Source organism: Bombus vosnesenskii, unplaced genomic scaffold, assembly GCF_011952255.1.
Source record: "Bombus vosnesenskii isolate JDL3184/JDL3185 unplaced genomic scaffold, Bvos_JDL3184-5_v1.1 scf7180000013265, whole genome shotgun sequence".
NCBI lineage: Eukaryota > Metazoa > Arthropoda > Insecta > Hymenoptera > Apidae > Bombus > Bombus vosnesenskii.
In genome coordinates, this window is record NW_022882925.1 from 1,962,336 (window position 1) to 1,989,005 (window position 26,670).

At 41.5% G+C, this 26,670-nt stretch overlaps 1 protein-coding gene across 1 annotated transcript in view; it reads right to left on the bottom strand.

The window, feature by feature from the left end:
• Window positions 1–26,670, bottom strand: part of LOC117242985 (ubiquitin carboxyl-terminal hydrolase 48-like) — a 75,400-nt gene that overhangs the window by 33,642 nt on the left and 15,088 nt on the right. The window contains exons 12-15 of the mRNA XM_033510067.1: window positions 20,649–20,756; window positions 17,366–17,472; window positions 4,054–4,184; window positions 3,483–3,602 (exon numbers count right to left, since the gene is read on the bottom strand). Of these exons, the coding sequence (XP_033365958.1) occupies window positions 3,483–3,602; window positions 4,054–4,184; window positions 17,366–17,472; window positions 20,649–20,756 (466 nt within the window). The remainder of the gene's footprint in view (window positions 1–3,482; window positions 3,603–4,053; window positions 4,185–17,365; window positions 17,473–20,648; window positions 20,757–26,670) is intronic.

Genomic DNA, 26,670 nt, shown 5'->3' on the forward strand with positions numbered 1-26,670 from the left:
CAACGTGACCCATGGGAAATGATTGGCGAAGGCAACAAATTCCAAGAACGTAGAAAATTCCAGCGGCTTGTGCACCTCCTTCTCCGCGCATCGAACTCCAAAGCGGACCGCGAGAAGGGAAAAGAAACCGAAGGAAAGGACCGCGTCTCGAACTCGGAATCGCGGAGCATGCGTCCGGGTAATTGCTTAATTTGTGGAAGCCGCGTTCGAGAAGCGGTTTCGCGTTTACCCTCCGTTCAACTTCTCGAGGAAGGAACGAGGACCAACTTCCCCAGTGCCGGGGTAAACGTGCAGGTTTCTGTTTTACGAGCGAGTAACCGGCCAGAGCAGCAACAGCAAAGAGGAAGAAGAGCAAAGAGGAGGAAGACCGAGGCGAAGTGAACGATTTAGAAAAGAATTATACTTTGACTGTATTTACGTCGAGCGAAACTTTTCATCTTTTAAATACGATAGAAGTTAGACGAAGGGAGGAAAAAGCTACGAGAGCAATTTGAAAAATTGATAGCCCAATGAAAAGATGTAATTTTGGAATTCGAAGCAAACAATACAAAAAAGAATTACTCTCGGGGCTAAAGCTGAATGGCGTTCTGCCATTGATGGTTTTAGATGGAGTGTCGGAAGGACGGTTTCTTGTAGGACTTAGAAATCTCTGTGGGCTGATTGAGTTGACGGTGACGTGGCACAAATGTCTCCTGTGAAATTGATTTTAAATTCCAAAAATTAGTTCCGTTACACCCACATTCGATAAATCTTCGATCCACAGCTTTTATTCTAGAAAACATACATCCTGTATCTTCGAGCGGACGTTCCTGAAACAAAATTTCTTCGGGAAAAATGTTGGTCGAAGAACAATCTTCGAACATCGAACTGTAGATCTTGTAGAGGATTCTCGTAAGCCCTAATTTGAGACCTGAAAACCTTGACAAAGAACTCCATCGAGAAGTTGAAGTGACGAAAGTTACGAGATAATACCAGCGTTTACCGTGGGGAAACGAGGAAATGAAAAAAATAAGCAGAGGCAAGAGGAGAAATGATTGGTTGGGTCAAGAAACCGATGCTTCCTCGTTAAGGTCTTCTCTGGGCACGAGAGGTGCTCGACCAAACCGATAAATAGAGATCAGTTTAACAAGGTTGCGAAGTAGAAAGGGAAGAAGCTGAAAGATTGCCCTATGTTCCGACCAGTCTTTTACCTTTCCTTCCTATATTTGGAATAAAACGAATAATATTTTAGAACACAATAAAATTAACAAAAAAAGAACAGTATCCTTGCGTACGCGTCAACACAATACAATACAGTTTGAAGAGGCTTTTTCAAGAAACTTTTTCTTCTCAGCTTCAAACAATATCGATTCTTCTATTTCCGCAGTTAAAAGAATAAAAAACACTAATCCCTGCATGTGCGCGAACCTGATACAATTTCTCAACAAAGTCTTCATTTTCTTTTGCCGGACGATATCGATTTTCCTCGCTTTATAATTACCAAAAATAAAAAAGGCCGATCCTTTCTCAGCTCCAAAAGAAACCACAAAAGATCCGAAGCAAGAATAGTGACACAGAATGTGGATAGAAAGTAATATTTACAGGTGGCAATCGGCGTTACGACGATTACGTAAAACGATCGACGACCGAGGCGCACCGGCTATTGTCCCGATTTGCTTGCTTGCTCGCGACTTGTCCGCATCCGACCATGAAATTCGTGCATTTTTGCCAACCGATAAAAACACCAACAACTGTCGTTTCTGTCAAACGCGGCTCGATCCACCAACAACCGGCACCCTTTAGTCCGCCTCTGATACTTTCCAACCGGTATCGTCTAATCTTCGACTGTTCGACGATCCATCGATCAGCCTGGATCCTCCGCTAGCTGGAAAATGACCTAGGCACGATCCCCTCGAACAGACACGAGAGATACGCCGGCTTAAATTTAAGAGTTTTACTACTGGCAGGCTGCGGCAATTATTGCGGTAAAACTGAGACGAGCTACGTTTTGTCCTTTTTGCCGACGTGGTTTTTTGCGGGAAACCCGTGGAGAAAAATTCGTTAACCCGTTGGTGAATAGTAGAGAGACTGCTACTCAGGGTAGATTGCTCCTCTTGTTCATCCTTGTGGTCGTAATAAAACATAAGTGCCTGCCAGAAGTTTCCGGCCAAACTGTAATTTTAATACATCTTTTTAGATATTCCTTCTTGCGGATGGTTTTCAACGAGATAATAGAAGTCGTGACTTTTATCTCCGAAGATACGAGCCCTGTTTCTTTATCCGGACCATGTGATAACATTGTATTTTGACTGGCAAAACTTTCGAATGCAACATTTTACAAGTCACGAGCTACAAGTATTAATAAATACGTTCGCGCAGCAGCGGCGAGTACGATAATAAAACAAGTGAGATTTGAAAAATTCCGAGTTATCCATCGAAGAAGAATTACGCGACCGTAAAAGAAAAATCCACAATTTATAACGCGCGATTCCTCCATCTACCAATATCATCGGTTTAAAGAATTACAAAACTCTTATTTTAATATTCCATTCCCTTGACTTTGAATGTTCCAAGAAATAGATCTAAATTCATGGCGAAAAGTTCCTTCAAATCCACCGGTTGCAATCAGCCTTTCCAAGCTCTCGATGCGAGCTTTCGCATGACTAAATTACGCGAAAACACGTGACAAGAGCAAGGAAGAGACACGCAGAGAAAGAGAGAGGAAAAGATAGAATTGAACAGCCACCGGAATGGAAGGGCCAGAGTGGAGCGAAGTGGAGTGAAGTGGAGTGGAGAAGTCGAGAAGGCCTGTTATTAGCGCGAGGTTTATGCTCTTTCGGGTTTTTGCCGGTGGCCTCGGAGAAGGAGAAGGAGATGGCCACAGCCTCGCAATATAAATACGCTTAATAGTTTAAGCACACTGCCGGAGCTCGGGCATATGCTAACCAGCCATAACTACGGCTTTACTACTTTCGTCCACTGAACGAACCAACGAACAACCTGCTTACAGGGTGTCCGATTTTAGGAGGGTTTCTCTTTCCTCTTCGCTGTTACCTCGTCGGAAACGGTCAGCCCTCGTAAAACGGCTGCGAGCAATTTTCATTCAATTATCCCGCGATCACTGTCATTCACAGCAACTACGATCGATCGCCGGCAACGCGTTAAAATTCAGCAAATTATGTTTGTTTAGTTGGTGAAATGCCGACGGGAAGAATCTCTATTATCGTGGAATTCGTTTGCTTCTTTGTTCGATCGAACGGACGAGGATTTTTTAAGCATAGAAACATGGTAGTCACGTTATACGCCGTTTATAAAGCAGCATTTTTTATATTCAGTGGACCACGCAACTAATCGTCTACTATTAAATTTGGTATTCATAATTGACACTTACAATATGGAATCTTTTATTCATATGGTTTTTGGTAATAGAAACACACGATGATACAAAGTCAGTTTTATCGAAAACACTTCTCTCGTATAATCATCAAAGAATACACGCTTACCATTAGCTTTAGCTCCTTCAACGTAATCTCCGACGATACTTTCAACTCGTGCGATCCTTTCAAGTTCCGCCTAGTCCTCGACGGCCTCGTATTCTCCATCTTTGGTCTCTTGGCCGCCACCTGCGATCGAATTAAAAAATCTATTTGAACATCAGGAAATCGTGCGCGTCATTTTGAACATCTATTCTCGGGCTCGTGACGCCCCGATACCGTTTCGATGCTCGACACGAGCAACGAGAGGCGCAGAAAAATAAAAGAGCGCGAGGACGAGCAGAGAGATGAAGCAGCTGGCCATAAGGTCGTGAAAACGTAATGACGATTATTATCGTGAAATGAATGAGATGGAGCCAATCTCCTTATCGACCGACATCAATCTGAAACGATGGACCGGTTTCAAGACACTCTGGTGACTCGGCACGTCGGCCCATTAACAAAAATCCGTTGTCTCTCCGTCTCCAGTCGAATAATTTACTCTTCCAGCGCTCTCTTCCTCTCTCCTTCGTCCGTCCCTTCTTGATCTTCGTCCGAATTCCAGACGATCGAATCTATGGATTTTTATTCCATCCCTCACCTCGAAATCGTTTTCCAACTTCGTATCCTCGTTATCCTCCACGCATTTTATATAAATCGTCGCCCTGTCGTACTTGAGACTCTCCAAACGTTCTTGCTCCACTCTCACCAGCATACACGCCGCGCACAAACCTGAAACGCAAAGGGAGGAATATGATTAAAGGAATATCGATTTCGTAGGCGGAATTGCAGAGAATTTGTCAGGTGACTGGGTGTTACGATTTTGGAGTTTCAGACAGGTATCTGGCAAGCTCTGGTGATCTTTGCCTTCGAGTAGGAGCAGTAAATCTTACTTGCTTTCTAACCGGTATTTCGAAAGGACTTGGTAATCGATACTCTTGTTACAGCGAAATTGATAGTACAGCGATGTAAGTGGAGTAAGCGTGAAGAGTAAAGTACATTCTTCGCAATACGCAGACGAATCTTTATTTAGATTCCACGCTGTAGTTGAAAGAAAATAATTAAAAAGGAAGGCAAAACTAACAAAAAATCCTCTTAAACCCACTCGCAGTGAGAAAAAAAACGAAGAAAGCAATCTGCGTAGAATCTACCGCAACACCCTTCCGACACCTTCACGGAATCGATCCCCTTAACTCCACCCCTTTCGCCTAAGAGCGTCAAGTACCGGTGAGGCGGTCACACCACGGCCAATTTCAAGATTCCTTTAACACCCTTTCCGAAGCCACCCTTCGTTAACACCAGCGTGGGTCAGATTACATCGACACCCCCTCGAGCGTCGAAGTTACAAAGTCACAGAGGAACCAGATCAGAGGGGTGGTGAAAGAGGGTGGGAGACACGGTGCGGGTGTGGGCGTTTCGACGACGCTGCCGTGGCTCTCGGTGGCTCTTATCCTCGTGTATAATAGATTGCTTACGGTCGGCGAGATTAATACAGTAATTAATAATATACGGTGACCAGAGCCGCGTAAGAAGCGGCCATTGTTGCTGGCCGGACAGCGCAAAAACCAGGCCGAACAGCTCCTATCCGGCCCGGCTTTCAGGAGCGTTACGTCATGTTCAGACAGTTTTCCGCTAAAGGGGCTGCAGGGTAAACCCCCACGAGGAACGCTCTGACCTCGAATGAATTCGAATGTCCACCACCCTGCGCCGCCACAGCCCTAATTACCACGAGTTCCGTGGCCGTGGTATCGCGCTCGTCCACGTGAACACACTGCAAGAACACCAACCACCCCTCGAACAATGACCCAGCGGCCGACGACCTGTCCCAAACTAGGTGTAGCCTGTCTCCAGATTCTTGGACGATCAAGGAACACGTTCTTTCGGAGGAGAGGCGTTTCTTCGGGGACACGAAGCTTGTAAAAAATATTTGTCGTACATTCTTGTTCGCAAGTACATGTCAGAACATCCGTTGGTTTCGTACGAAACGCGAGAATCAATGGAAGTTATCAAGCGAACGACTGATCCATCGTATTCGAAGTTTGTATTCGGGTTACGATCAAATTTTACGTAAATTCTTCTCTTCCAATCAGTAACTATTTTCAGGAGTTTGGAAATACCGCAATAATTATGCGTCGGATCTGCATACACGGTTTCCTAGCCCACTGTAAATTCTCGAAATTCATTGGAGAGATCAGAGGCGAGTTAGATGGAAAGGTGCGAAAAGATCTTCGAAGAAGCAAAGGAAACATTCTTTCGAGGAAGGAGAGACGTTTCTCGGGAATTTGAAACGCATGAAAAATGTTGTTCATCGTACGACTCACCTATTATTATATCCTGTAAAAAGGAACAGGCCAAACTTTAACTTGATCGAAGAACCGTGAGTAGTTGTGATGTCCTGTCTGACTGTGAGTTTACAAGGGTCTCGTTATCGCTCGATGAAGATGAAAATACAAGGTATTGAACGAAAAAGAGTTTGAAAGTAAGAGAAATTTCAGTGTAGTTCAGAAAGATGTAACCGATCGATCTTCGAAAGGGGTGATTTTGCAGAACTAGACGACGAGAGGGTTAAAAGACTTGGAAAAGGGGTGTCCCGGGTAGTCGGTGATTCTCAGTCAGCCCTACGCATCCCTGATTAGCTTAGGTTCGTCGTATTTCCGATTAAACTCGATAGCAAACGATCCTATCGTGCACCCTCATGCACCGTTCCGTAATTGGAGGTCCAAGGGTGGACATTTGAATTCATTCGGAGTAGCTGTTCCATCGACCCTCTCCTCCTTTCTGGAAACCACTACGACTTCCTACAAACCGAAATCCACGATTGCACCGCTTGTTACCGGTGTAATTATGATCCTTTTAGTAGCAACTTGAGCGACGATGAACGATTTACTATCGTCACATTGTGCCTGGCGCAGAACATTTTATTATTCAATTCGAAAAATGTTGATATACCGTTCGGAAAGTTACTAAGCTGAAATTAAAGCTGGCACTAAACTTTGTTAGAAACATAATCTGTATGTGTCGAATCTTAACTCTATAGTTCGTGTCACGAAAGTGTGACATTATATTAAAAGAAGCTAATCCATAATTGGAATAAAACCTTCAACTGGACACGGTATATTTTTAATTATACGTTTTCTATTTTACCTACCAGCGTGTTTCTTTGCCTAATTAGCGAACCGAGCTGTTTGCTAGTTAATTACTTAAACCGCGTCACATCGGTCGACGGTTAAAAATTTCCTCTGATAGCCAGTGTTCGATAAATTTCGTAAGAAAACGTTGTACTTTGTAATAAAAACGAGAGAAAGCTACTTTACGTGTATGTGAAAATAAACTTCTAAAACCTACCATTTTGTGTCAATAGACAGAAAAATGACCAAAATCGCCTATATTATGTCCTAATGTGATCCGTGATCGTTCGAGGGTTAAGCGGACAGCTTAAAACCGTAGAAGAGAAGAATTACCAAGTGGGAAAACAAAAGGAAATGCATCAAAGAGAATGGAAATGGTTGGGAAACCAGAAGAGGAATTCAAAGGATCGTTCACGCGTGTCTCGAGCAAACAGCAAGTGAGTTTTATTGGCTAATAATACACAATAGGCTCTACTAGTTGCCAATAGAGCCAAACGCTAGCGTGGCTTTCCTCCTGTATTTCCCTAAAGTGCCATCCGAGGGCAGTCAAACCATAAACGGATAGTTGAGAGGGGACAAAAACTTGGACGGGATCAAGTCTCGAGAAGTTTCATAGGCGACCACCGATTCCTTCGGATTTTATCGCGTGCATGGAAACGGCCCGGGTCGAAATCCCTCGTGGGACGACGAATCGAACTTTTCTTCGAGTTCCCGATGCGATTGGCCGTGTAATTTTCGACAAGACGACGAATAGTTTCTCAGCGAAGAATGAGAGAAATGTTCTTCTGCCCTTTGTTCTTCCTTTCTGTTATACTCTGTCGATCAAAAATTTCAAATTACTCGAGCGTTCGTCGTTATGTTTGAGAATTCTAAAGTAAAACACTTTGAAATACAAGAAGCGAGTGATTCGATACTATCGTATTCGATATTACCGATATTTGATAACTAATTCGTCTGAGTAATTGGTTGGCAAAAATGATTTCTTAAGCCTCGCGTGATCGATCGCTGGATCTAACTTCGGAGAAGATTCCGCTAGTAATCAAAGTAACGATCACGTTGTCACCGATCGATTATTATCGTCGAAATCAATTACACCGTGACGCTGCTACGTTCGAAATTAATTAGGAAATTTCGTAGGGATAGAAAGACGAAAGGGAGTCGCAATCCTCCGGAGAACTATGCACCTGGGTCCGAAAGTTGATTCAAGTAACGCGTCCGAGATATTGCGTCGGTTACAGAATCTCTTAATTCGCCAAGAAGCAACTTGCAAAAACTTGAAAAAGCTATCAGTGGAAGGAAAGACTGCAATTTTAGACTTGACTTAACTTTCTTCGTCCTTTTGCTCAAGAAACTATCATTGCCAAGGAGGAAAGAAGAATATAAATTCAGTAACAAATTTCTTTTTTTACCATATCGATCATGCAAAAGATGTTAAGGAAGAGAGGGAAAATAAAATTGGAGCGCAAAGAAGAAAACGACGATCTAAATTCTATTCGTCACGCGACGAGTGGAGAAAAATATAATTTCCTATTTCATGTTCTCTCGTGTGTTTGGCCAAAGATGTTAAAAGGAATCGATTCGAGGCTTTTGACAAACAGTCCTAACTGGTCGTGGCAAATTCGAGTCGACGCATACAAGGTAGAAGCAAAGAAACGCGACGGGGCAGCGCATTAGCAATTTTCATAGAATCCTCGACTAATTAAGGTCGATAAATCAAAAGAACACACGGACAGCCGTGTCGGACGTCCCGCAGGAAGAGCTGCCGTGACACAGAAACGAGGGAGATCGGCTTAATAGTAAGATGGGGAAAGGAGAACCGAGGAGGGGGAAAAAAGAGAAACACACGGGGTAAAAATCGGCGAAAAGAGAAAAAACAGAATTGGGCGGGACGCTTGCAGGAAACTCATACTGCTCCGTGAAATCGGATGATCGACGAGCTTCCAGCCTCGGTTCCAGAAAATCAAATCCCTTCGAAATGTCTTTCTGGGAAACTTATTCTCCGGGCAATCAGAATTTTGAAGAAAAAGCATTCCGCCAGGAGAGTTTCGACGACAGACCTGTACGATCTAATTTGTCTTAACACATTTCGCGTCGGTCACGTAAAAATACGCCTTTTTTATCTTATCACTTAAAACAGCTGGTCACAGAAAAGTATTTCTTTTCTTTTTTCTTTTATCAATTTTGATTTCAAATTTTTCTACAGAGTAATTTTCAATCGCGATATTTCTAGAAAATCTCCTTAAAGGGTAACATTAAATCGGCAGAATTTCGCGTGTAATGGATGTACTTTTACTCAATCAACGCGAAATGTGTTAATACGTTCGTATTTCGAGATGAAAACTTCGCGTTCGTACGGTCCGGATAAATGATATACGTGTCAGCTATCTTCCAATGATTACGATTGAGAATTTACGAATAAGAAGATACAGAAACTTAAGATCGAATGTAAATTACACGTCAAACCAATACAAAACGCGATACTTGTAAAACTTCAGTAACAATATCAGTAATACTACTGAAATTTAGATACTAATTACATGAATATATTGTGTGTGTGTCATTAAATTATAATATCCATCCAAATTGTTTCATATATGGTTAAAGACCAGTAACAGATCGGGATAATTAAACAACAGAGAATCGAGAAACAATTCCAACTAACGTCAAGAAAACATCTTATCTATCTATCCCAATGAAAGGTTTTAAGATTAGACCAAAAATGTCCAATATCACCGATACGTAGCAATACTTGTAAATCTTCTACCAATATCAGAGTAACATGATTCGACTAGCACGCGAAATTTCGTAGGTCTTCGATCAAAATCGAAGGCACGTTAAGACACCGAGGACAGGCGGCGCGACATTATATTAAAAGACTGGCACGACTTTCATTCATAACATCGAATTCGTCCAGTGAATGAAAGATTGATGTTTCCCAACCCCTCGACGAGTCACCCTCATCCACCCTCGAATATGCTTCGAGCTCTTCCGCGCTCGGATCACCGGCAGGAAGTAAATAATGATTTTTCCACGTTCCATAAACTGCACGATTTAATCTGTCAATGCTCCTTCACCTTCTTAAACCTGTAGCCGAGGGCGGCGCCGAAATCGCGTTCTATTTATTCCGCTATCCCTTTCACTGTGGATTAGAATGGTGTGCCGCAATAATCATGTTACAAAAGATTGTTTTATAGGCATTTCGAATAATTATTTGTCTATTGGTTGATACGCACTCTTCGTATGGAAATACGATTCATGAGTCGTGACAAAGAACGTAGATTTAAAAAATGTATATTTTCCATCGTGCTCCACAGTGAAAGAGTGAATTTGATGGAAGCATTCTTGTATCGCATTAAAAGCCACTTATGGTAAACTTATACGAGGTATACTGCCAGTCATAATTATTAGAACTAAACCTACTTACAATTATTTCAAAACTCCAACAAATTTTATTTTATTTACATTTATTACAGAATTTCACGTTATAAGCGGCAAATATTATACGAATCAATTTATAACAAGATAATGAGAAAATTAAAGCAACGGAGAGCATACAATTTATATTGATACCGTCAAACGTCTAAATATTTATGGCTGACAGGGTACAAATTTGATCCGCGATCTTACACAGAAATGTACGAAAATCGTACGCGACTGAAGGATTAAATTTGAAACAGCATCTTAATTTTTGCACTTGCGTAAGCGTTTCGCGTAAACGACATAGAAGAAAATTGAATTCTCGTTGTTATAATCAACCAAGAAGGAGAGATCGTTGACTGTACTGTGTTGGGGACGAGAGGAAAGCGGAAAGGATGGATTTTAGAGAATCCAAGGAGCGTGGTTTCGCGTTTTGGGTGGCTCTAACGATGCTCGGCTGCCGAAGAAGGAGAAGATCGTCGCCGTAACGATTTCGCTAACGAACGTCTTCGAGCGCCACAACAAAGTCGAAATATAATCCTCTTACACACCAGAAAGCTGGAAGCTGGCTGCGCGTGTAATCGGGGCTTAAAAGTGGAGCATTACACGCGGTTCCCGGTCCCGCAACCGGGACTACGTGTTTCGAGAAAATCGAAAGGATCTCTGATCCCGCTAATGGATCCCCGATCGACGGGTTAATTAAACGACAAACGTGGTTTTCGCCCGATTTAAGCAGACGTTCCCCAAGAACGCTGTATTTTAACCCCTTCGGCTTTTCCACTCGTAATACGAGCTGTACTTGTACTATTTTTTCGGTATCATAAATATGAATCTCACGCGCGTACACAATTTATACGATTATTAGACACGAACATTATGTTGAAAAAATATTCCCTTTCTTTTCTTCATAATGATTAATTCGCCTACTATATCATATATAGCAAGAAAATGTAAAATATGAAAATACTGTGATTCCAGGGACTCTGACGAGCAATGGCGATCTTTATTTGCCTAATGAGAAACATATGGAGCATTTCGATCTGCGAGAAAATTCACCGAAAACGTTCAACGTACGAAAATCTACGCAACGCGCACATGCAAAAATGTATGAAATATTTGAAGTATGGTACACCTACTTCTTACAATATTTAGTACGTGGAACTAAACTTCGTTTAAATTCCATTTGCTTCATTACGTTCGTAAAAGCATAAGATTTCATAAGTATCTACAATCTCTTTACGAATAAAGAAAACAGGTATGCGATGCGTTTAATGTTGCGAATAAAATCGGTAGGAAATTCATGACATTAAATTAAAGATAAGCCTAGATCCAAAATTTTCTCGTGTAACGCACAATTTTCAGGAAAGAAAGACATACAAAGACAAAAGAGGAGGACAGATTCGAGCGAAGCGATCTGACCGATTAGACTTGTGGATTAACAAAGGCTTCTCGCTGTCAGTGCCGCAGGACACCCCCGTGTCGTTGTCAGTAGCGAAGGGAGGAAGGTTCTAAGTGAGCTTTATCCTCGTTTTATCTTGTTTTCTAACCACCCCTCGAGTCCCATCGCGAGAGGATCGTAGCTAGAGGACGAGCATCGGTCATCTAGGCGCTCCATTTAATCCTGCTGGAAAAGAACCCCCGTGGCGTGGAGACAAGTAGGGATATCCTGCAGGATACGAGAAGGAGCAAGACGAAAGGGAGAGAGAAAGAGAGAGGGAGTGAGGTTAAGGCTAGAAACCGGCAGGATGTCGCTAATTCGACCCTTCGAAACTTGACCTGCTCGACTTTCCTAGTCCACTTCCACTTTAATTTACGACATTATTTTCCGCGCCGCGGACTGATGAATCCTTTTAATTGTCCGTGGCTAATGTCGCCATTTATGCGGCCTCCGCCATATAGTACACGGAAGAATCTATTTTCATGTTTCTCTGTTATAAGAAATATCGTTTCGACGCTTTGATGTTCTAATCTTATGGCCGTGAGATCTAAAATAGCTACATCTTTTCAAAGAAAAAATAAATAACAAATGGAGATAGACAGAAGAGGATATTTCTTTTTAAATTCTATGGCACTTCTATCGTATCAACTTCCTCAAACGATAAATGGATCTTCTACTCTCAACTTATCGAATATCCCAATTTTCCTCTCTATTACGATGATAGTATCACCTGTCATAGGTCTGCAGATTTGTTTCTTGATATAATAATGATATTCGTGTCTCATTAAAGATGAAATTTTAAATGTTTCACATAATACATACAGTATAGACACGAAGGTTTTCTAGAAGTGTTCGAACAGTTTCATGAGCCACCGTACATAAAAGGAACAGACTAAAACAAATAACTGAACTTCCGTGGAACCTATGCAAAAATTAAAAGACGTTGCTGTAAGAAGAACAGAACGAGCTTCCCTTGAAAAGGGAATCCACGTTTCAACAATGCCGAACAAGAACAATCCTCTATATCTTCGTTCCGTAAAACCCTTCGCCCCCGTATCATAAAAATGGCCAAAACCTAGCCCAAAATTCATTTTCCAAAGCAGCCACCAACACAAGAGAACAAGTCGTAAAGTCGTGTTCATCGTTCGTAGAATGCATATATTAAGACGTGTCCGGCGCACTTGTCGCAGTGGGGAGAAAGCTAACAAATGTCCCTCCTGAAGCGTTTGACCCCTGGTAAGTTCAGCCACCCACGCGTTAGACTAAATCTCGAGTCAGGAAGCCAGAGAAAGAGAGAGAGAGAGAACAACCCCTCTCCGAAGCTCGAGCATTTATGGAAGGACGGTTGGTGCAGCGTAGTCCGACCGCATAGTCCGAACCAGGAGGAAACTAATCAGCAAATTCGTGTTCTAAATCTAAATCGCCGACCGAATATTAATTCGAGACCTCTCTGTCTTTGTCTATGTGTTCGGCTATGGTCGTGCAACAGAGCCAAGAGAAGTCCCCCATTCCGTAGCGAAACCGGGCCTTCGTCGTCCACCTTCGTCTCCTAGGTTTTGCGCGATACAGCAGCAGCCGTTGGTGTAGCTACGAGAGAGCGCACACAAGGCTGATTTGTGACACCGGCTGGCGCCTAAGCGATATTTACGACTGTCGTTCAAGGAATCGAAACACCGTGGCTACGCGACGTTCTCCACGGGGCCGCTTTTAATTGCATTGAAAAGTCCCTCGGTTCCCGGAAATCGATTTCGAGAGCCATGCTTCGCAGTCGGGGTAAAAAAGCTGCGGCTATGGCCAAGAACCCTTTGGAAACGTTAACCCCTTAAACGGGCGGAGTCGATAGAGATGATAGAAACGAGCGGATCTAATTGCCATCGTTGAAATAAACGCGGTTCGATTCGACGGTTTGCTTAGAAACGTTTATGGCTGCATTCTCTCGTATCTACGATGACATGTCGTGTGTTATAAGTTATGAAAGGAAGTTGCAAGATCTGAACGTAATTATTTCTTACGATGACTCGATTGAATTAGAAGCTGGTCTTCGGCTGTTCGTTGGTTGCTTTTGGAACGCCAACGTGAAAGAATTATATTTTTTATTTTTCAACTACAAAGCTGCATTAATGTACATCATAAGATAAAGAGTAGAAAAGGGCAGTGACGTTGCAAACACTATTTTTTAAGTCTGCCTTAAAATTTACCACTATTTACGCCGTCTTGCGATAATAATGAACGATTGTATACGTAAATCACCTGTTTCTTAACAATTGAACATTAATCGTCTACTTGCGAAGCGAAACTGACAAATTGTCAAAAAATTGGAATTAATCAGTTAAGCTTCCTTGAGACTCGATTAATAATTAATCGAACGCCTCTCCCATTGCAAGCTAATTCCATTAACAACAACGAGATTATCCTTTCGTGGAAACCTGGCCGTCTAAAAGAGGATTCTCACCCCCGCACCAGGACAGAGGGCAAGCAAGACCAGGAGTCCAGAACAAACAGACAATTTAGCTCGTTTTAAGGGCACGCGTCCTAACGGGCAAAAGCGAAGCGGAGAACCGAGCACTTGGTACTGGTTGGCAAAAAATCGGGGGTTGCTTTCGGTGACTGATACGGCCCTGACTAACGAGCCTCCGCCGGACCATCGTTCCACTCTTAAAGCCTCGAAGGGTGGTCCTTTCTCCCTCTCGCGTCCACGGTCCTTTCCACGTTTCTTTCCTCGTCGTTCACGAAGACACATTAGGCACCGTCCAACCTCGTATCAATCACTCGACAACCCTGGTAGCCGAGGATCCTTCGTCGGTCTTCGGTTGACAGAACCGGAGGTGACGCGATTGAATACCACCCTCCGGGCATCTACGGCCCACCGACATGATGACGATGCTCCTGGAAAACCTGGGGAAGGAAATGTTCCTCGTTCGACTGCACCCGTTTAATGGACGACAGCCGAAAGACGATCGACCGCTAACGAGCTACAGCGGAATAGCTCGCGTTTTCCTATCATCGGTTGTGCTTTCTGTAAGGCTCGGTGAAGACGAGTTGTGTGACATGTGGCAGGGATTTTCCAGTGACAATTTCCAGCGATTTGGTAGCTTTTGCGTTCTTCTGTGGTATCATCTGCGATCATAACTTTGCGATATAGCAGCCTTATTTGCATTGTGCTCGAGATTCCTTCATATTTCTAATAGAACACTATGCGGACAAGCGTAGGATGTAGTACGCACTAAGCAACAGTAGTGTCGTACGGATGGATTTTTGGAAATATAAACGTAGCGATAACGCGTACCTGTTTTTCTAAAAATACAATATAATTGCCGATGTCGTGTCGTCAAATATGTACAACCAATTCCCGTGATAGAATCGCAATAAAACCATGCATAAAGATTCCAAAGCCGACGATCTGAATTTCCTAAACGAAAAAGCTGAAAACAGAATCTCGATGGAGGAAGACGTAGAACGAGAAGATCAATCAGGGATGTAGATCAAGCGGCACGAGTCCGCGAGTCAGCGAGTGTAGAGAAGATCACGGTTTTAACCCTAAACGACATCTCCATCTGGGCGATCCGCGATCCGGCTACTGGATATCCCAGGACGAGACGCCGGGCCATTGAGGCGCGGTCTTTGCAATTCAAATGAACCGCTGGACGATCCCCGACGAGGCAGAGCCTTGACAAATGTCGACGGAAAAAAATGCTCGACGATCCACGACCGAGAGACGGACAAGACAATGGGATGTTTAGAGCCCTCCGGGTCTCTTGTACGCGAGAGACACGCCGGTACCAAACAGCGCAACCAACGACGTGAACATCGGTCCGTAGATCCCCCTGGTGCTACCTTCGGAACCCAATTTGCCTGCCAGTTAGACGACAAGGATCAGTCGTTCGACAAAGTGGACTTGCGCGTGGCCGATTCACCAAGAGGATGCGTAAACCTGATCCGACTTCCTGGGATTCGCGTGTCAATTTGCAGAGAGAGAATGCACGCAAGGCGAGGTGAGTTTGAAAGGATTGAAAGTGGATTAGTTTACAGCGTGTGTTTTATGTGTGAGAAGAATTGATCTCGTTGGATATGTAGAAGTATCATCGAAAGTGTTATATGTACATATACTGTTCCAATCTCGGATAAATAATAGTGTGGTCTGTGTAAAAGTTAGGAAGATTGTAATTGCGTGTACGCGTTTCATTATAAAAGCGTGCTGGACTTTTCAAGTACGAAGAGTTGAAAATAATATTAGACAATTCTAAATGCGCTGATATCTATAAAGGAATAAATAACGTACTAATTTTCCTCTGCTTTGTGTTATAATAAAAGCAAGGTGAATTTCTATTGCAACCCAATATGTCGAAATTTCGAATTGCGCTACTTCTGCATCACTCTGTATATGTAAAAAGAAAAAAGAGGAGAGAAGATCGTAGAACCGTGAAATTTGTTCGCAATGAAAAGAATTGTTGCCGGGGGATCGAATCACGAGGATCAAGGGCGAGAAACTTTTAGAAGCCCATTTGGACCGGCACCACCTACTCATCTCCCCGACGGCACCGGTTTTTCTGTCGGTTAATTTTCAGGATACTTCTTAATTATAATGAGACACTTTGGGGTCTGCCAGAGAAGCCAACCGAGAATGGCAGCGGAACAAACGTAGGAGGGGTATTTATGTAAATCGGTGGCTAATGTCTTCTGGCATTATTCCTCGGGTTAGGTTACAAGAGGGGAGCAGAGTGAACCGAAGGAAACGTACAGTTTCACACACATGTATGCATACATTCTCACGTTAAAAATATACATACGGAAAATTATCTTTTAAAAATAATAATTTAAATCGCAAAACTTTATACTATCAATTAGGTACAAGTCTTAGTTGAAAAATCTGTTGAAACACATTTCAGCTTCAACAGAACTTTAATATTCAATATAAACAGTGAATTTTAAATTATGCACATTTTCAGAGAAATCTAATTTAATGCATTAACTATCTATCATTCTTATTAGTGTTATCTAACGTAGCGAGAAAAATATATAAAGATCGTAAAAAGGAAATTGGTCAAATTGTAACAAAAAACGAATGATAGTCAAAGAGCGAATACCTGGTCAATCACAGGGACATTCCTCTCCCTATTAGTCAGCTGTTTACACGACACAAGAAAAAGAAACTCCAATTTCCCTGTAGTAAACTGCCTACAATTTCCTCGTCTCGATTAAGTCACAAATAAATTCTAACCGGATCAGGAGATCCGGTTACGTGTAAACGTGAAATTCGTGGCAAGAGAAATGCCTCCGACTTCCACGACGCGATTAAGCCACAAATAAATCCTAGACGTATTGAGAGATCCAGCTAAAGTCGGAAAAAGGAAAAATCAGCAGTTGTACACGCCTGTGCGTGAGATCGTGTACCGATAATTAGATTGGCCATGTTCGCATTGTAGAGAGAAAGAGAAAGAGAGAAAGAGAGAGAGAAAAGAAAAAAGAGACACGTGGGGGAGCACTGGTAACGATCCGCCTAGGGACGATCGTTTACATAATGGCCCCCCTGGAATCGTACGAAAATTAATTGCCGATAAGATCGAACGGTCCCAGGATGGAATAAAAGAGAAAGCCGTTAATTGCACGATCAGTCTTCGGATCTCTGTACTGTACCAGGAAATTGATAGGCCTCTGTCGTCCAACATGTGCAACCATCGTACTCATTGCACATACATACATTATAATCGTTTCAGTCCGCGTCCAATTATAACCCATGATGGATACATATGGTGGTTGTTCTATCAGAAAAATATTCAAAAATGTTAAAAAGCGTGGAACTGTAGATTATGCGTATACTAGTAGCCATTAAGATATAAATTGATTAAAGGTGCAACATGTAAAATTTTCCAATTAGCGCGAAAATTAAAATTCTTAATGTTTTTCTGGGGTACGTTTTAAATGGTACTTACTCGGTTGCGTATGGAGATCAGAGTTGATCTTCTTAATGATGATCGGATAATCGACGTCGTAAAATTGCATCAATTTCGCCCATTCGTCGGCTGTTATAATGGTATAGCTGTAACCAATTTTTCAACATGTTATTACATACGTTTAATCCAGCGAATTAGAAATCGCGAAGATAAACAAAGTGGGAAACTAAGAAAAAGTATTCTTCAGAAGTATTTTCTCCTGTTATAATTGTCTACGATATTAATTGCCGCGACAAACACATTTACATTCATTTACAATGCACTTCGTACCAATAGTAATACATTTTTTATTTTATCTAATAGAACGTAATAAGATATGATAATAAATGAAAAACTGTCTAATTAATATGTCTAAGAGCTGTCTGTTATCAATTATTCATATTATTTTGTTTCGTTCTTCATATCTAAGAAATATCCAATCGATTATTTAGTCAATAATCACTCGGCTACAGAGACAGGCAAATAAAACCAAACGGTGTACGATAGCACTGGCAGGGGCGTACTCGCAAGGTGGAACTCGCGATTTTCCGACAACGGTGTAGAATCCGTAATGGTTTTTGCCCCGTCTCCCTTAATTATACCGCAAATTAGAAATTTCTTGCCGCGCACCGGCTCCAGCTTTTTGCCTCGCAATTGTTCACCCGATCCTGGCGTGGTTCCTGAAGCTCGTGCACCACGCCGCGCCGGCATCTCGCGTCGCTATGATCGATAATGCCTTTAAAAATCACGCGAAATACGCGTACTGATTATCCCTAAACTTCTTCTTTAATCGTCAGAGAACCGCAGAATATTTTACATGCGCGTGAACGAATGGAAAATCTCTTGTAAAAGAAGAATATCAGAGTACGATCCATTGTCAGTGATTTCAACGATTTAGTTCGCAAAGAAACGACTACCTCTACGAGATTTTGTAAGAAAAAATAATGAAAAATGTTCGAAATTTAGATGGTCTATAAAATATCAAGAAACATTAACGTTTCTATGGATTCCGAAGAATTGTAGAAATACAATTATTTAGAGTAAATATGATAGGAAGATGTATCATTTGTAATTAGAAGTATCGTTTGTAATTCGTAGAAATATATGATTAATAAGAAAGTGTGAGAAAGCGAAGCATGGTCGGAACGAAAAATTGAAACTCACTGACTTCGAATGGTCATAAATTAGAAGCCAAGACTTTAAATGGAAAATACATAAAAAAAGAAAGATAGATGAATATTTATGTTATACGTAAAAGACGTCAATAAATTAATAAATTAACAGCTACATACTGCGACTAATTAAAATGATAAATACCGATAACTGTATCGCACAAAGTATAGTTGTACAAAGTTTAATACAAAGAATAAATCTTTTCCTTTGAATAATATGTAATTCGTTGATAAAATAGTTGTTCCATTATTTCATTCGTTTTCTAACTTCTAACGAAATATAGAAATATCCGAGAACTCCATCGAAACAGCCTTGCATCTTCGAAAAAGAAAGTCGTGTTTTTTCGCCAAGAGAATGATCACGTTGAAAAATGATAATCTTCCTCCATTAAGCGATTTAATTAAAATTATCAGATGCAATATATATATATATATATATATATATACACGTTCCTTGACGACGTAGAAATTTATGGAGGCACGTTTCGAAGCGATCGAACGAGCTAGCAACCAGCTGATACGAGACGATGATGACTCGACCGATAATTAGTTGCGCGACATTAATTTCGATTCAACGCAATATGCCGCGTGCTCTCATTTGAATTTTCACGAGGCAAAAACCGCGCGGACGAGCTTGTCGACTCTCCTCGTGTATTTGCCTAACGCCGGAATAATGGTGGATGCATCGAGGAGAGCCGGAGAAAAAGGGAGGAAATCGGAGAAATCCTCGTCGGATGAATAGAAAAAAAGCAAGCCCAGTCTCGAACGAGACACGACACCGTTCGCGTTATTGAATATAATTTGTCGTTTAACACAGTCCATGTTATTTCGATCGAATGGTCGTTAACCCGCATCGTTTCTACATGTTTGCGATAATAGAAAATCAATCGAAAAATGTTATCAGAGTTGACATTGAAAAAAAGTATCCGAAAGCAGAGAATCTTGTAAAAAAATATGCATTCGTACTGTAGAATCTTCTAACAGCATGATTATAGAAATTCTATAGAACTAGAAATTAACTTGCATTTATCCAAAAAGTAATAAAAGAGTTACAGAAGAGGGGATTACGCGAAAAAGTTGAACATCAGCCATGTTTATTAATAAGAAAGCATTAATAATCTAGTCTTAGATCACTTCTAGGATGACTATAAAACGAGTATCAGCTTTTTGTTAGAAAGTCAAACTACAAAAGAATTTTTCGATGAATAGCAAAATTTACCTACTTTTCTTGATCTTTAATAGATTATACTATTCTTTGGTGTTCGATAATTTTTCTAATTATTTCTAATTTCACAGAATCCCCAAAATAATTCTTCCATCTAAATAATTTACAAACTACGCCGATTTTTAAACATTACCTATCTATGTCTTTGACACATTTCTACGATTTTCATTTCGTGGAATCTACACGGTCACGCCGTAAAAACTGTTTACCCTCGTTTCAAAAAATTCGTCTCGTTTTACTATCATCCCCTATCATGTTAAAGATGAACTAGGATTCCGAGGACAGCCATTTGAGAGTAATTGAATCGCTATAGTCGGTAAGAAAGGACGAAGAAAAGCTACAAGGAGGCGAAAGGTCTAAGATTGACGGCTAAAATGATTTTTTAACGGTCTGGATACAGCAGAGGGTGAACAGACGGACGACTTAAGCCGTCGGCTATCTTAGGCAGATAGTGGACAATGGTTTAGCATAATGGTCAGAGGATGGATTGCCACGTTGGCCCCGGGGGCGTGTTTGTGACATTTTCGTGTATCCATCACGTAGCGTGGACTCGGAGGACGGGCAAAGAAGAAAATGGTGCCAGGAGATCACGCACTTTTGCTTTATAATACAGTGGTTATGGATTGTACTTTGAGAAAAGCAAGGATATTCTGACTTCTCCGTGGTTAACGTTCCAGCGTTTCTTGAAGAGCAACTAAATATTATTCTTAGGTAATTGAAGCGTTCTACGATTTATCTGTGACATTATTTGGATCTCCGTCTTACATATTTCTAAAATAATAGATTAAGATAATATAATATATGGATAATACAAAGGGGAAATAAGGAATAAATTGAAGTCTAAAGAATAAAATTGAAATAATAAATCGAGAGAAAAATTACTTACAGTTCATTGTTGATAGAAGGTGAATAGAGAAATCCTTTGTGCGGTTCGCAGAGAAGAAAACCGTTTCTAATACCAACCGGTGGTGTTTTCGAAAACACTTCAGCGTATCTAAAACAAAGGTGAGAACTCGTATTAAAAATCATTGAGAAATAACTTTATCTATTCAATTATAAAGTATTCGAATTACCAGACCGCTGGTATTTATACGTTTATAAAAATTGTATGTATAGGATTGTATTAAGACGTACATAAAACATGTATAGTACACAATTGTCTAAAATATTGGAATTAAAATATCGTTGAACTGTGTCCCCAGAATACCTAGAATTATATGTACATTTACAGTCTAATAATTACACGTTCTAAAAAATAAACGCACAATTTCATCCTTAAAAACATTGGCAAATATCTCGATTGCTATTTGGTAAATCCACCCCCGAGCTCCTGGCATTTGCAAGCGACAAGCAGTACCGGTACGCATGATAAATCCCCAGGCATTAAAAATATATTTCCAGGATTATTTTTTACGAACACTGTCAGCCAGTTAATCGTTTCGAATAATGCAACCTCGTCCGTGACACGTCTTTCGGGTCGTGGACCAGAAAGACGACGAGGAGGAACGCTTCCTTCGGGACATTCCAGGGGTGGAGATGTGTCGGGGGATTGGGGTTGTGCATCATTTTTCACATACCACGAGGGGGCGGACGGTTTTTGCCGTCTCCCTACCCGTCCGCCATCCAGATAATGCTCTTAAAGACAGATATCTCCCGCGAAACGAGCCAGGTACGCGATCGTACAGAGACGAGGTAAACTTGAACGGAAAATCTGCCTGGATTTTCCAAATGGAACGTTCCACCCTTCATGGAAAAGGCGACAATTTGAATTCGCGGCAACGCGAAACGTAATTTTTCATCGCTACTTTTCCATAAGGATTATTAATACTATATTTCATGTCCATTGTTCCTAAAACCAACGTATTCGTTTAGTCGATTTAACAGTCGTTGGCAAATTACGTTTATCGTTGACATTACGTCGATATAGACAGGATTTAGAAGAGGGAAAAATGGTACTTTTCTACTCCTTCCGTTCAATCATCAAAAAGGGATAGGTTTACAAAGCGCAATACCATATTTACTGTATATCTTAACACGTATCGCAAACTCAAGATACATAAATATACCTCCGCTCAAAAGTCTTAGAACAGCCTGTGCACGAGCCTCGAAATTGGACAAAGATTGACACAGAAAGTGTACGCTGCCAATATATCGACCTTTACGATTTTGTTAAAGCATGCAAGCAATTTAAAAGCCCGATCTACGTCGAGCATTAAAAAAATGCTCCCAAGAGTGAAATTGATCGCATTTCGCTTCTGAGAAGCTCGATTTATTCGAACATTCGCCGCGTAACCTGTCACCAGTCTGCGCCCCGATACAACGAAAAGAAGAAAAATTTTCCAATAAATTTTCCGATAAAACAAGGAATCTCGGTGTCGCTCGGAATCACCCATGTCGATTATTGAAAAAATCTATGTACGAGTGAGGGGTGGTGGGACGGAGAGAAAAAGAAGTAGAAAAGCAGAAAGCTCGCGGAAACCGCGAGGACACCGAGGAAGTGCAAATATCCGTTGTAGAGGATTTAAAAAATGTCTCCCTGCCGGATACCCCGAAGCGGGTTTTCCAGAAGCGAATATGCGTATTAATTATGAGCCTTGTTCAAACAGTCGAACAGAGGGACGCAGGGGGTGAGGTGAAAATTGGCCGCCCTTATTACAGTCGAGCCAGGGAGCAACTTCTCTTCTCTCTCTTTCCGTCGTTCGTGCTTTCCGTGTCCCTGTTTCTCTGATCTGCACCTTCGTCCTCTTCCTCTCTCGTCACAGACACGATTCTCCTCTCCTCTCTCTTTTTTTTTATTTCTCATTCGAGGCTTTGTTTAACTTCTGTCGCGGAATTTTTCCGGTCCACAGCGATTATTACTCCCAGGAGATGGAAGAGGAAAACAGGAACCGAGAACTCCTGATGCAAGAGGGGGTGGTAGTTATGTATCCCACTACAAGAGGATGGGATACGTTCCGAGGAAATCGTTTGGAAATGCCTCGATAATTCGGTCGGGAGTCAAACACCAATACGCTCATACCGTCTTCCAATACTTTTGCATTTTTTAAACAAGAATTTAGGTTCGGAGACCAACAATTTTGGCAGTCCAAATCCAAATATGAATCTCAGTTCAGTTGGCTGAATCTTTTAGTTTCTTAACTCGACATTCTTCTCGCAGATGCGTCTTAACATTCATTTGAATGATGTATAAAGACATTTATCCCCTTAAAATATCCTGTGAACTGCAAAGATGACACACAAAGAGAACCATTAGCCTTCCAATATTCCTTCTAATATTTTTCTTTGCGATTCCATTTCGAAGAACTAAAATTTACATAACAGATACATATCAGATAATTGCATAAAGAAAATAAATAATTCTTCCTCGATAAAGATGAAAATTAATTTGACTAATTTGCATCAAAGTACAGTCTGCAATCGACGAAATCGATCTGTACAAAATCTAAGCCTTCCTACGTCTAAACTTCTTATTTTTAGCTTCAAGTTCGACGAACTATAGAGCCCAAGTTTTTGTTTTTAAACATGGAAAAATAAGGTAACATCGTCAAAGGAAAAGCGATTTAGCATGCCACAACCGGAAGGTTTAATACGGCTGGGAGCATGAAATTGAAATCGTTCTATGTCGTTGCGCAGAGTGCAAAGAACATCATCCTCCAAGGTGCTGTTTTCTCTGGTGGAAGAGACGAACAGCTTCGAGGGAGAGATATCTCTGTTGATTAAGGTCTTCCGTGGATCGTTGTTGTCTCCAGACTCATTCGTGCATAGAGCAGGATATTACGCACCGGTACCGAATAATGATATCTCGACCGCAGTGATCATATAAACCGCAATGATTACAAGGATATCGGAGACCTATCGACGTCTCGTCTGGTATGCGAATTATTGTGCATTCGTGTCGCAATTCCGAATGAACAGCTTAATTGGAGTCCATCGTGCGAAAGAATCTCTTTAATACCGCAACTACCACAATAGTTAAAAGGGACAATTTGTCATTTTTCATACAAGTTTTATAAATTTACAGTGATGTAGTTTTGGAATTCGAGATATACGAATTTGTTTTCGAAGAAATAATTTCCTCGAGAAATTCGGCAGCCGATTGTACTGTACAAAAGTACTAAATGTAAGTGCTACAGACTCTTTTTCATCATCATAAAATAAAAGAAGCTGTACTAAAAGTTCCTGGAACAAATGTTAGATCACAAGAATTAATAATTAATAGAACAGAAAACGAAAAACCGATGCAGATGAGTTGGAAATCGAAGGTGATTAATTCATTGCACGCTGTAGACATGGAGTTCGTTTCGCCAGACAGATTTCCCTGAATAACATTTTCTGTCCATAACGATCTTTATTCAAGAACGAGTGGAAAAATAAAGAAAGATAAATGTAGTAAGAAACCAAGTTTTTTTCCCCGATTCGCGCGTATTTCTTGATACAGCAATCTTTTCATTAGCAACGTCAAAAGTGACACGCTTCGAAGAAGAATCGCCCTCGAAGGGGACTACAATACCGTTTCTACCCTGACATCCCTTTGAATGTGGGCGATGGTTCGATATTAGCTGGAGCAAACCGCTTTCGACGAGGACGACACGATTATTCGAGCGAAACAGGGGCGAATCCTCTCCGTTTCACTCACCAACACCCAGATAACCTACCCAATGTCCTCCTCCCTAGCTTTTCTTCCTCTGTTTTCCTCCTTTTTCCTCTACTTTCGTCTGTCCAATTCTACGCGTGACCAAAGTTTCTCCCTCCATCTTCTCTCCGCTATTTTTCTCTTCCATTGCATATGGACTCTCCGTATTGGTAAAATTTGAAGAGAAATCTAGCAAAAATCGCGAAAGATGCAGTCTACTTCGATCGAAGTTCGATTCACAAGCAAAGAAGTAGCCTTCGATTCCAAAAGAATCCATAATTTTTCTTCCTCGACTTTCTTCCTTTTTCTTCCACTTTCGTTCTAGCTACAAACGAAATTTCTTCGATCCACCAAGCAGAGTTCGTTCTTCTCTGCTATTTTTCTCTTTCATTTCATACCGATAACCTCCGTAAGATTAGAATAAATATTCGACGAAAACCGTTGAAAACGATACACGTTGTTCAAGCAACATGTTGCTTCTCCAATTCCAGATGAAACAAAAAGGTACCAAAGCAAATCAGCCTACTTTAATCGAATCTTGATCCCCGGGCAAAGAAGTTGCTTCTAATTCCAACGGAATCCTCTTCTTTCTACAGAAACGTCCAACTTTCTCAGCTCACCACGTGGCTGTTTCTCGATCCTCTTTTTCATCCTTTCGTTTCGTTACTTTCGAATCGGTCTCCGTTCATCTCGTTCGAGCGACAAGGTCCTTCTTCATTTTATCTGCTCCCCATTCGTCCTCTGTTCCCTGTCCATTGATTGGGCGCCGCGTATACACCGATTTCTTGCCGGCTCTTCTCTTTCAGCAGAAATAAATCTTGTGTTTTCGCGTATAAGCGGCCTTTTAATATCACCAGGCTTGATTTACCGCCGCGAGGCCATGCATCCTACGTGTAAGAGAGGCCAAGCCAACATCTCCCACCCCCTCGGCTCCCCCTTTGACATTTGTCTTCCGGCCCGGGAAGAAGGGAACACGACTGTCCCCAGGTTTTCCCTGATTTACCGCTCCTCCCGATGGTATTTGACTAAACGATCCCGGATCTTCTCGATGCTCGTTGCACAAGCAGCAACGATCGACCCGCTTGCGGCCAGAAAATTGCACGAGGACACTTCCGGTTCTCATACAACCTCCGATCATCCATCTTCGTATTTCTTTCGAGACAGATACGAACAGTCGGATGAAAGTTTAACTCCTTGCTATGATAGCAGCAAATATTTAATTCAACGGTGTGTGCAAAGATTTGCGACCATTTTATGGGATCCACGGAAGCAAAGAATACCAAATACAATGGAATTCGATGATACGAGTATCAGAATTAACCAATTAACCGCGTTCGACGTGGCGTAAGTGATTTTTTTAAACTGAATTCTACGGTTAACAGGTTAATCGTGTTATTTATGAGATTTTTATTACGACATACAATATATGAATTAAATATGAAATGTATGAAACATAAAAGTTTAAGAAAATTCCTAATGATTTTTTAAGTTTATTTGTAAGCGTTCTAATGCTTATAAACGAAAGTGTACGTGCCGGTATAGCGGCTCGCCTGGCGATATCAAGCCAGGCTCACAAACGAACGAGTTAAAGAGCAAATACGGATCGAAAACGTAAAAAGAAGAGAGCCGGCTGTACTCGAATCAAAGTTGAGATCTAATGGTAATATACGTGGCTTGAAAAGAGCGCCAAAGATAGCTAAAGAGCTAAAATTCTTACAATATCTTACATTACGACCGCTATGACCACTGTACACTTCGAGACTCCGTTACTTCCGCGTCACTCATCACTCTTCATTCTTAACCATTCTTACGCCACCTATTCTAACCTCCGAATCGCGTGTGCGCGTTTCGAGAACGCTGCTTCTTACTTAAACATCTTCAAGCCAAGGCAGACCTAAGATCTGGTCAAAGAAAGCCGAGTCCCCTTCCAGAACCGCGTCCGCTAGACCAGGCGAAAAACTGGCCGTCCTCTCGATCTGCACTCTCCTAACCGTCCACAAACAAACTTGCCCGCGAACGCGCAAAATCCCTCCCCACGATTTCATGCAGCGAATTCGAAAAAGAGAAAAAAGAAAGAAAAAAGAACAAGGAAAAAGGGGAGAAAAATGAAAGTATATAAGAGAGAGAGAGAGAGAAAAAATGTAAAGATAGCCACCGACCAAAACCACCGCGGCGCTCGCTGTACGGTAATAACACGATAATCATTTATAACGTAACAATCGAGCCACCGTGGCGCGGGGCAACAGGAAAGATCGTTGTACGTGGCGCAAGATGC